The following is an 11632-nucleotide window of genomic DNA, read 5'->3' on the forward strand; positions in this document are numbered from 1 at the left end:
CCCCCCCAACATTTCATCATTAGAAATGTGTATCAATATTTTGCTAAGGGCTCGTCTCAATCAATGGTCAATGTACTTCAAATGAAATATGATTGTCGTGCCACTCACAAAATATGGCATAGAGTGCCCTATCTAATTGGATGCGGGATATTCTGTCTTATTATTAATTAAGAGAGCTAGTTATAGTGATAGATTGACGGTTCTCCTTCTACAAATATTGCTGGGGAAAATGCATGGCAATTGAAAATGTTGTAGTTATACTATTCTTTACGAAACGCCACGGGTACCGGGTCATCGGCAAACAGGTCAATGTCTACCGCAAACGCAAACAAAGGGGAGGAGCCTGTTGCCTAACGCTGAACTTGAGACTGGTAATACCGACTGTGCTCACAAGTATAACGGGGTGCAGGTCAACAACGCAGCATTTGTGATTTTTCCCCTTGCGCGCCAGCAGGCCAATTCCTAGGTGAGTATACATGTACTTCATCTACTACAATGTCAATGTTGCTTTTGGAAACGCGTTTATAGCAGCAACACCTCTGCTGTACATTGTGAACCAGTCAGAATTGCCCTAAGGAAGGTGACAAACGGTCACTGAAACGTCGGCAGAGTTGGTTGTGTAAAAAGAGTATCTTTATTCAGTGACTGAGCTTACCAACCTGACCAAGCTATTAACGGATGCAATTCTAATAGTTAGCCATACCTGTTCTACACATTACTGAAAGTTGGTAAAGTTTCTGTGACAGAGAGTTGTAACGGCAAGGCAAATGGCGAAATCAAACAAATCAGTGAAGCATGACTTCTGTGCATGAACTTTAATTCTCCGGCATCTGCAGTCCATGTTCTTTGGGTAGCAAATTTTTAACTACTTTGGGGTACTTTTATTGTACCTCATTTGTATCTTGCCGTAGCTTGGAACATCCGTATGATGTGAATACTGCAAACTCTACTGTTGATGTATCTGCATTATGACGTCGTTCATGTCCCAAAATCTAAGACAGGTTTGTACTTACGGTCAGTTTAGGCATGCCAGTGAACCCTTGACAACCGTATCATACGGGCCGAGTCAACATACGAACACAAGTGTTTGCAAGACAACATTAATATTGATTTTGTATCGTGGTCTAAACGTAACCACATATGTATAGGCGGCAATGGGATTAAGACTGTCAGATGATTTGGATATTATGGTTAATAATGAATGGATTTCGACTTGAATTCTAACAACAGGCCTTTTTTTTAAATTCCAGAGGCGCAAGATGAAGGCCATTTCTGTAGTTGTTTTTCTGATGCTGGTCGTAGCAGGCCAAGGTGAGCTGTTTTAACATTGATACCACTAGTTACCAACACTAGTTACCATGGTCTGGTTTAGGTCAGTTTTGGTTTGAAGAGGAAGAAGAAGAGGAAACGTAACAAAAACAATATGTTTTCCTTCGGTTAACGCCTTGATTTTTCTATAACCTGTCAGGTGCTCGCGACAACAAAGGCACGGAGTTCATCCTGACCTTCACGGAGAACATGCAGCGTGACCTGAACGAACCCAGGCTGTTGGTGGCGGGAACTACTCAGACGCCCGCCACAGTCACTGTGGAGGTCCCTTCCGCGGGGTTCCAGCAAACCTTTGACATCAAATTCGGGGAGGTGAGTTTTTATAAAACATACTGTATATAGTGCATCTACATGTATATATATAAGCCCTGTCAGTCACACATTCACGAATTTGGCCTCCCGAACACTAGCCGAACGGCCCCCAACCTTGGTTTAGGAGTAGGTAGGCGCAAAGTCGGCTCGCGTCTAACTAGTCAAACAATTGTTCAGCCGTTTAGATGGAGAGATTTACGTATGTCTACCACTCCAGGTCAACACCATCAATCTGCCACGTACTGGCGTGGAGCTTCGCGGGAGCGACAAACAGAACACCGGTATCCTCGTAACTGCCACCGACGAGATCGTAGTTTACGGCGTCTTCGCTGAACGGGCGTCTTCTGACGCCTACCTGGCCATCCCCACCGACGTGCTGGGGACCGAGTACTTCGTCTCCTGCTACGTCCCGATTAACAACCATCCGTCACAGTTCGGTATCGTCGGCGTCAGCGACGGGACGACCGTGAACATCGTGCCGACGAAGGACGTGACGTTTGGCGGGACAGCGTACACGGCCGGACAGACCATCACCGTCACTCTGGACCGTCTGCAAACTCTACAAGTACAGAGTGATGCCGCCGACTTGACAGGTTAGTGGAATGGTGTGTGTGTGTGTGTGTGTGTGTGTGTATGTGTGTGTGTGTGTGTACATGTATATCATGTGAAAGTCCCTTCCTTTAGCAAGGTTTCATTTCAACATTTCATGATTAATTATGTAAATTACCTCCTCATTGACAGAATATGTGCATGGCATTATATATGCAAGTCCAGGACCATAACATGTCCAGAACAAAAGAAGTTGCTACTGCACTTGCAAGGACAGCTACCAGGAGGCTAAAATTACACATTGACCTTGGTCTTCCTAACACCTAGCCAGATATCAAATCATCACAATCTACAAAGGCCTTCACCTTGACATAGACACACAGACACATACACATTCACAGGCAGACCAAAAACAATACGTACATTCTCATGTTAATAAAAATGTCAACTTCGCAACACGCTGTGTTTGGAAAGTGCACTTTGTAATCATGACAGCTACAAGAGTATGTATTCTGTATCATGTAGTAACACGAACCGTATACATGTTCCCACGTCCTGCAGGGTCCAAGATCACCTCCGACAAGAACGTCGCTGTCCTGAGTGGAAATCTCTTCGCCGTCGTTGGTAACGGACACACTGGATCAGGAGACCACATCGTGGAGATGATTCCACCCGTGGACACCTGGGGGAAGGAGTTCGTCACCGTGCCGCTCGCCAAGAGGACAGCAGGGGACCTTTTTAGGGTCATCGCAGCTAGGGACAATACGCAGGTTAGCTACAGGATTCACAGAGTATCGCAAGCAGAGGAGAACTTTGGCATATAAAGCAACATGTTAGCTGTTGCGCGTTTCCGTCTCGTAAACGGTCGTTGCCATTTATAACGGTCGATGCCATATCGCTGAATGGTAGATGCCGGCATGCCATATCCGAGCGTATCATGAAGGTCAGAAGACCAGGTCTTCCACACACTCCAGGATCTGGGGTCACTAGAACTGACTGGAGGGTCTGTACCGGGAATAGATCAACCTTGCGGGACCTATGCGTGTCTGTAGTCACCATTCATCAGTTTATGGTGCCCACGAACGATTCATTGATTGATTGATACCTAATATAACGCCAGATATCCGTTCGTCGACAGGTCGACATCACAGGCAAGAACACCCACACTCTGAACGCTGGTGAGTACTGGAAGTTTAGTGGCGATTCGGACGAGTACCTCCATGTCGTTACAACTGAACCGGTGCTCCTGATGCAATACAGGTACGATTTTATGTCGTATATGGTATACATACGGTATTCCTTCTTTTTCTTCATTTTCCATAAACATTTATGAATGAATTGAATAAGACTTCCATACTGCAGTCTGTTCCACTAAAATTGGACATAACTTACCAAGAATCTATAAGTACATAAGTAAAAGTATTACTAGTTGTACTAGTTTTGTTGTACTTGTTTTGTTGTACTAGTTTTGTTGGGTTTGACGTCTTTGTTTGAGACAGTGGAAGACGAATTTACTCACTTCGTCTATGATATGTGGGTTGAATTTAGTATTGAAATCGTTTTCTCATGATGAGAAAACAGTAGGAAAGTAATGGCTTATCTATCTTCTCCACCAATGCAGTAAGACCGCCGCCGCCGACAACACAGCCACCGACCCCTTCATGCTGATGATCCCGCCCCTGCAGCAGTTCGCAGCCGACTACACCTTCGCCACCACTCAGCTGCTATCGGACCCCAGCTTACTGACTCACCACGTCAACATTGCGATACAGGCACGTAATGATACTGTTCGCACGATGTCAATGGGATATGATGCTGTATATGGTGATATTTTACTGCATGTTCATGTTGTCTATCAACACTCAGAGGGGTATATATTTATTGCTACTCACACCTCAGTTAGGCCATGTTGATTTGATTACATGGATGACATCCCCAGCGCGTAGAAATTTTCGTCCGTTTCCAAATAAAGTTTTCGACCATACTGTAAATCGTACAAAGAAGCTACAAATTCAGCAAATTTGTGCCATGAATTCCAAAACAAATATTGGAAAACGATAATTATTGGAAGTTATTGTAAAATCAATTCTAAAGAAAAGAAAAGTGTTGTAAGAGGTGTTGTAATTTTGATGTCACAAGGTCTTTGTTGTGGACGTCTACACTATCGTATGTAGATAGATAGATAGACATTTGTACAATTGATTGATTGATTGATTGATTGATTGATTGGACGGTTTTAGGATTCTGAGAAGGCCGGGCTGCGTCTGGACGGCAACCCTCTCGACGCTAGCGTCACCTGGACGGCCATTCCCGGTACCACCATGTCTGGGACCCGCATCGACATCCCCGATGGCACCCACACCCTGGTCCACACCTCCCCCATCGTCACCTTCGGCATCTCCGTGTACGGCTTCACCAGCCCCGAGTCGTACGGCTACCCGGGCGGGCTCCGGCTGGCTCAGATCGCCGCGCCCTGCGTGGTCTCCGCCACCGTTCCCGGGGATGTCATCGATAACGACTGTGACGGCCGGATTGACGAGGAGCTGGCCAACGGACTGGACGATGATGGAGACGGAGCAATCGACGAAGATCTGGCAGCACGTAAGATCAAATTTTACTCGACATATGATCACATTTCTTTATTCATCTCCTGATCTATGGCGTTAAGAATACTATTCTGCCTGAAAATGTGTTGTCATGTTTACCCACTCTTTTAGAGGCACCAGTTCCGTGTGAGAGTGACAAGGACGACTACAAGGACTGTGTGCAGCAGGAGCTGTCCAACTGTGTCGTCACCGCGCTCCTGAGCAGCGGAAACAACCGGGACAACCGCGTCAGGAGGGCTGCCGAGGAGACAGAGGACTTCGGTAAGGCGCGAAACCAGTAATGTATTGTGCATAGCACTTCGGCAGAACTTCTCATATAAGGTCTTATTCGCCCATATAAGGTTAACATCCCGTCTGTAGTGTCCAAAAATGTTATGTTGGAAAAGATATCGTCTGCAAATGGCAAAATTCTGATGCAACGTTGACCAAACGTCCAACGAAAAGCGCGAAGAATTAGGGTTTTGCGCAGGTGGAGTACATTCTGCCGACGTGCTGGCCTGTCACACATTCACGAATTTGGCCTCCCGAACACTAGCCGAACCCCCGCCCCCCGCCAAATATGGTCAGGAGTTGTTGTTAAAGCCTGTAATTTTTTTTTTCATTTCTGTGTAGCTGGAGAGCCAGAGACTGAGGAGTTCGTCGTGGCCGCCATTGCTGTCGTCGTCGTGGGTGTGGTCATGGTCGTCGTCATGGCGATGACGTATCACTTCCAGAAGAAGCGCCTCCTGGCGGCTTGATTGGCTCATGTTCAAGATACTAGTACTCCATCTTTGAACCTCACATATCTATGACTAATACCTGTTGAATAAACTAATCAGAAGTTGTTGATACTAATACCTAATACACACATAAATAAACATACTAAATCGTACGTTTTGTTTTGTTGTTGCTTCCTTTTGCACATTTTAATAAGTACCGTATAATAAGTATGGTAACTTGACTGATCAATTTGATGTGTTTAGTTTGTAGTTCGATGTGTTAATATATAAGAAGATACAGAAAATGCCCAACCATTTGAAAATATGCACTTGAGGATAGAATGTGTACACCATGTCGAAACCACGGTGTACACATTCACATGTACAAGAATTGATTCAGGTTTCCAGTGAAGTTGTGTGTGTCTAGGCAAGAAACTGTTCACGACTGTGGTAAGTTCCATTGTTTGTGGATTGCCCCTCACTGCGCTTCCCTGTTTATTTACCCCACATCACCCACTTTTCACCCGATTTATACAATCTGTGCAATCTTATAGTATAATGGTGTAAACTAACTACCTTTTCGTTCTTTAATCTCTGTAATGATTAATGATTCTGTAAAAAAACAACCTTAACAACAGAAAAAACGGAATTCAAGAAGTCACCAAGAGAGGACTTCTAGATAAACAGCTCTGTGTTCTGTGTGTATGACAAACATAAAGGGCAGGGTCTAAACGGTTATCTGTTAGATCAGCACAACCTGAGATCCCACACGCGCACATCACGGCAGTGTGACAGTGCACGGTTTTCTTCAGGCGTTTGGACAAGGTCTAGGTAAGTACATTTTTATCAGATACGTATGGTCTATTGAGTTTACGTGTACTATGACTTAAGTCAAGATTGAAGGCTATGGCGGCGTGTTTAAGGTTTTGTGTGTAATGGTAGGTTTGGTACAATGAGGGGATTAACTACTCCCCAAGCAGAGATTTAGGCTTCGGCTCATTTTTCACTCGTTTCGTAGGCGTTTTATTGGGCTTTCCTTTTTGTCCTGGTATCTTTTTGTCACGCCAGCCCAGCCCGGGTGTCAAATGGTATCTGTCTTGCAAATTGATACTGCCTGCCCAATATGATACTGTCTTTGCAGCCACCGAAAGATCTGCTCGAGGGTTAGGGATTTAACACATAACTCGGTATGACAACATTGAGTCATTTGTACATGGTACCTTATGAAAATCAGCACCTACTGGGCAGCACATGTGCAATTCCTTCTTTCTTTAAATAGTTAAGTATCATACCTGTGTTTCAAACGGATGTACAATACCTACTTATTACGTCCCGAAAACTACAAAGGACAGTCAATAGATCACGAAGTTATTAGGACATGCCAACAGCCCCATGGTAACTGTATGGCGAGATAGGTGAAAATAAATACGGCCGTGTTTGCAAGTATTGATTTTACGTAAGAACCAAACCCTTCCTTGTTGCAGACCATAGCTATGACTATGATACCTTATTTTAGATATGAGCAGACTTAATTTTCTTATGTGTTTATTTGAATCTTTCAGGGGCAGAAAAATGAGGGCCATTTCGGCGTGTACGTTTCTGGCATTGGTGCTGGTTGTAGCAGGGCAAGGTAAGATGTAATAAATTGTTGTGCATTCACAAATACTGCATTTGTCGTTTTCCACTTTTTTGTGCCTAATTCTGGATTGAGTAAATTCTTGAGCTTTAATGATATTACTGCCATGTGCTGCTGGACCACCCGTTGTAACATATACAAGCCCAACTGTGTGCTGTCAAGGAGGTCATGTAATGAAAAAAACCTGTAAAACAGCGTTACCAAAAGTAGAAGAGATTAACGACTTTCTCACTCTGGGACAGCCTGAACCCAACCATATCCATTGTAACCCAATCTAAAGGCCATTAGAAACACAGCCACACATAGACATACCAAAGACAATATCACCATTTTCATGGACTCATTTGATGGAATTTTAATAGGAGTCCGTGACAACAAGGGCACGGAGTTCATCCTGACCTTCACGGAGAACATGCAGCGTGACTTAAACGAACCCAGGCTGCTGGTGGCGGGGACTACCCAGACTCCCGCCACCGTCTATGTGGATGTTCTCGGCGTCGGCTTTACCACCACGTTCAGCATCAGGTTCGGAGAGGTAAGGCAGTCTGCTGGCTCTTGGGTTTTCGGGATTGGGGTCTGTACATGTGTTGGTTGTGTGGCCCGTGACTGGCCACGGCAAACCCTTCTATCTATCTGCTAAGGCCGAAGAAAAATGCCTGTTTCCCGACTGACCTTAGAAAAACTGCCCACCTTAGCCTTTTTTGGTGAACCTCTGAAAGGGACACAAATTCTTTAAGCTGATCGATCTTTTATAGCTGCATGATCTGACACCTGAGTGATGAAACGTTGTACAATCGGTTTTCCAATATTGATATTAAAAATATGATTGAGCTAATGCAAGTTTAACTTGAGGTTTGGAATCTCAGATTTCTTGTATTGCCTTGTGTTTGTTTAGGTCCAAACCGTTAATCTGCCGCGTACTGCCGTGGAGCTCCGCGGAAGCGCATCACAGAGCACCGGTATCCTCGTCACCGCTACTGAAGAGATCGTAGTTTACGGCGTCTTCGCCGAACAGGCGTCTTCTGACGCCTACCTGGCCCTCCCCACCGACGTGCTGGGGACCGAGTACTTCGTCTCCTGCTACACCCCGAGTTCCAACCAGCCCTCACAGTTCGGCATCGTCGGCGTCAGCGACGGGACGACCGTCAACATCGTGCCGACGCAGGACGTGACGTTTGGCGGGACAGCGTACACGGCCGGACAGACCATCACCGTCACTCTCGACCGTCTGCGGACCTTACAGGTGCAGAGCGCTGCTGATCTGACAGGTCAGTGTTCACAAAGGGAGAATAATTGTTAGTGGAATATTATTCAATCAGTGGAATATTATTCAACAGCTTGATCACGGAGTGACCTAGTCTCGCGAGAACACGAGACTAGGTCGAGACTTGTGTAGATCCTCTGGCCTCCTCCGCCTCCTTGCGGAGTAGGGGTAAATAGGACTTGGGCAGCTCCCAACCTTCATTGCGATTCATCCCAGCACGTTCCAACTGGAAGAACAATTGTTATTGTTATTGGGTGGGCCGGCTACTCTCTCCTCACATCAGTTGAAATGATGGTCTAAAGAAAATCCTGGCCAAAAGAACAAAGTTTTACCTTTTCTTTGAAGATGCCGGGAAGCTATACGAAAACCGCACAGCTTGGAGAACCCTGGTCCAAACTCTCAACTGACAGACCAAATGTGGTCTACAGGCAATAGGTTGAGCGGTGAGCGATGTAATAACATAAAACCATTTTGCCTCACCTGTGCAGGGTCCAAGATCACCTCCGACAAGAACGTCGCTGTCCTGAGTGGAAATCTCTTCGTCGTCGTTGGTAACGGCCAGACTGGAACAGGAGACCACATCGTGGAGATGATCCCACCCGTGGACACCTGGGGGAAGGAGTTCGTCACCGTGCCGCTCACCAAGAGGACAGCAGGGGACAAGTTCAGGGTCGTCGCAGCTAGGGACAATACACAGGTTAGGACTTGTCATGGAAAATCTGATGTAGTTGTGATGGAAATTTGCTTCAAGTTGTCAAAAATCATACAGATTATCTTTCCAGTTTTGATACCTGAAATTTCATAGGATGTCCAACGAAAACAATGTTCCATGTACCAGTAATGAGATGTCCGACTTTTAGGTCGATGTCACAGGCCAGAACCCACGGACTCTGGACGCCGGTCAGGTCTGGGAGTTTGGTGCCGGGTCGGACGAATACCTTCATGTCGTTACAACTGAACCTGTGCTCCTGATGCAATACAGGTACGTATTTACGATTTATTTACATCTCCCTGTACGGTGGAGTGACGCCCACCGGGCCTTTTGGCTTATCGTTGATACTGTGTCCAAACACTGATGAGGACACAGGCGTATTTGATGTCGCCAATGTGCCAAGATCTACACATTTTCCACAATTAATAAATTTTTGTATTTGTGTGTTTCTTGCATTTGGCATTTAGAGAACGATCTACTTAAACCAATTCTTATTGCTAAATCCGTCCTTACTATATAAGATTGCTAGATTCAACGATTGTTTAGAAGCCCCTATCTTTTCCACCCCTTTAGTAAGACCGGCGACGCCGACGGCACAGCCACCGACCCCTTCATGCTGATGATCCCGCCCCTGCAGCAGTTCGCCGCCGACTACACCTTCGCCACCACTCCGCTGATCTCTCAACCCGCCTCCCTGACTCACCACATGAATATTGTGATACGGGTAGGTAAGGATAGCAGGTTGGCAATAGGGTATGATACTGATGACCGTGTACAGTCTCATTTTTCAGCTTCGTCATGTTGTCAACAGACATTCAGAGGTGTCCACATTTCTTTTATACTACCTACGAGCTTGTTGCTCGTGTTTCTTGTTCTCCTGCCATTTCGTTAACTGGATTCAATTTTTAAGTTCGTGTACGTGTCTTATTATTACAGGATTCTGAGAAGGCCGGGCTGCGTCTGAACGGCAACCCCCTCGACGCTAGTGTCACCTGGATGGCCATTCCCGGTACCACCTTGTCTGGGACCCGCATCGACATCCCCGATGGCACCCACACCCTGGTCCACACCTCCCCCATCGTCACCTTCGGCATCTCCGTGTACGGCTTCACCAGCCCCGAGTCGTACGGCTACCCGGGCGGGCTCCGGCTGGCCCAGATCGCCGCGCCCTGCGTGGTCTCCGCCACCGTTCCCGGGGATGTCATCGATAACGACTGTGACGGCCGGATTGACGAGGAGCTGGCCAACGGACTGGACGATGATGGAGACGGAGCAATCGACGAAGATCTGGCAGCACGTAAGACCAAATTTTACTCGACATTTGATCACATTCCTTTATTCATCTCCTGATCTATGGCGTTAAGAATACTGTTCTGCCTGAAAATGTGTTGTCATGTTTATCCAATCTATCAGAGGCACCAGTTCCGTGTGAGAGTGACAAGGACGACTACAAGGACTGTGTGCAGCAGGAGCTGTCCAACTGTGTCGTCACCGCGCTCCTGAGCAGCGGGAACAACCGGGACAACCGCGTCAGGAGGGCTGCCGAGGAGACAGAGGACTTCGGTAAGGCCCTGTCAAGCACGTCGGCAGAACGTACTGCACCTGCACTAAACCCGCAATGTATTGTACACACGGCAGAACACCTCATATAAGGTCGTATATTAACATCCCGTCTGTAGTTTCCAAATGTTATATCGGAAAAGATATCGTCTGCAACAGGCAAAATTCTGATGCAACGTTGACCAAAAATCGATCCAGCGAAAACCGCGAAAAATCAGGGTTTTGCCCAGTACGTTCTGCCGACGTGCTGCCATTTAAGAATTTGTCCTCCCAAACACTAGCCGAACCCCCGCCAACTATGGTCAGGAGTTGTTGTTAAAGCCTGTAATTTTTATTATCTCTGTATAGATGGAGAGCCAGAGGCTGAGGAGTTCGTCGTGGCCGCCATTGCTGTCGGCGTCGTGGGTGTGGTCATGGTCGTTGCCATGGCGATGACGTATCACTTCCAGAAGAAGCGCCTCCTGGCGGCCTGAATGGCCTAGCAGAAGCCCCCTTTCTTAACCATGTGGGACGGCTGATGAAATTAAGTAGTAGCTTTAGGTATTGAAACGCAATGAAACAATACAAATGGTAAATTGCTGGATATTGTTGTTGTCTCATTTTTTGTACTTTTCTCGATGAGCATATCTTTACTTGTACTTGCTGAAGATATATCTTTGCCCACAAATGGTAACTGCCTGGCTAATGGATACTGCCTGCTGGCCGATTGAATGAATGAATGAACTTTATTGCTCGAAAATCGTACATGGTAAATGTATGACAGTAAAACAACAATACTACAAAACTGAAATATCCTACAATCATAACTACTCACTCACTCACTCACTCACTCACTCACTCACTCACTCAATCCTCTTGCACGTGGTGCGTAGAGCTGACTAGTTTCGTCAGGGCCCGCCACTTTTCTCATAACTACAGTACAAACTATCATCGATAAAAATATATGAATTACAATATAGTCATGTT

General features: G+C 46.1%; 2 protein-coding genes across 2 annotated transcripts; both read left to right on the forward strand.

The window, feature by feature from the left end:
* The first annotated feature begins 334 nt into the window (after window positions 1-334).
* On the forward strand, window positions 335-5667 carry LOC109466776 (IgGFc-binding protein-like). The gene is made up of 10 exons (XM_019764603.1): window positions 335-466; window positions 1251-1311; window positions 1469-1641; window positions 1859-2234; window positions 2752-2960; window positions 3329-3450; window positions 3812-3962; window positions 4431-4791; window positions 4908-5057; window positions 5409-5667. Exons 2-10 carry the CDS (start codon window positions 1260-1262, stop codon window positions 5531-5533), a joined length of 1719 nt encoding a protein of 572 aa, XP_019620162.1. The 5' UTR covers window positions 335-466; window positions 1251-1259; the 3' UTR covers window positions 5534-5667.
* A 561-nt stretch (window positions 5668-6228) lies between these two features.
* On the forward strand, window positions 6229-11186 carry LOC109466779 (IgGFc-binding protein-like). Its single transcript, XM_019764607.1, has 10 exons — window positions 6229-6325; window positions 7057-7124; window positions 7493-7665; window positions 8026-8398; window positions 8883-9091; window positions 9255-9376; window positions 9680-9830; window positions 10043-10403; window positions 10520-10669; window positions 11015-11186. The coding sequence occupies exons 2-10, from the start codon at window positions 7067-7069 to the stop codon at window positions 11137-11139; spliced, it is 1722 nt and encodes a 573-aa protein (XP_019620166.1). The 5' UTR covers window positions 6229-6325; window positions 7057-7066; the 3' UTR covers window positions 11140-11186.
* Window positions 11187-11632: the final 446 nt, after the last annotated feature.

This window comes from Branchiostoma belcheri, unplaced genomic scaffold, assembly GCF_001625305.1.
Source record: "Branchiostoma belcheri isolate BF01 breed outbred unplaced genomic scaffold, Haploidv18h27 scaffold17, whole genome shotgun sequence".
NCBI classification, from domain to species: Eukaryota; Metazoa; Chordata; class Leptocardii; order Amphioxiformes; family Branchiostomatidae; genus Branchiostoma; species Branchiostoma belcheri.

What these genes read in the sequence shown, in the direction of transcription:
- LOC109466776 (XM_019764603.1), top strand. Translation starts at nt 1,260, where the DNA reads ATGAAGGCCATTTCTGTAGTTGTTTTTCTGATGCTGGTCGTAGCAGGC. An exon ending in GCTGGTCGTAGCAGGCCAAG is followed by an intron (nt 1,312 to 1,468) that starts GTGAGCTGTTTT and finishes ATAACCTGTCAG; the next exon opens with GTGCTCGCGACAACAAAGGC. An exon ending in CAGCTAGGGACAATACGCAG is followed by an intron (nt 2,961 to 3,328) that starts GTTAGCTACAGG and finishes GTTCGTCGACAG; the next exon opens with GTCGACATCACAGGCAAGAA.
- LOC109466779 (XM_019764607.1), top strand. Translation starts at nt 7,067, where the DNA reads ATGAGGGCCATTTCGGCGTGTACGTTTCTGGCATTGGTGCTGGTTGTA. An exon ending in TCAGCATCAGGTTCGGAGAG is followed by an intron (nt 7,666 to 8,025) that starts GTAAGGCAGTCT and finishes GTGTTTGTTTAG; the next exon opens with GTCCAAACCGTTAATCTGCC. An exon ending in CGACGAAGATCTGGCAGCAC is followed by an intron (nt 10,404 to 10,519) that starts GTAAGACCAAAT and finishes CCAATCTATCAG; the next exon opens with AGGCACCAGTTCCGTGTGAG.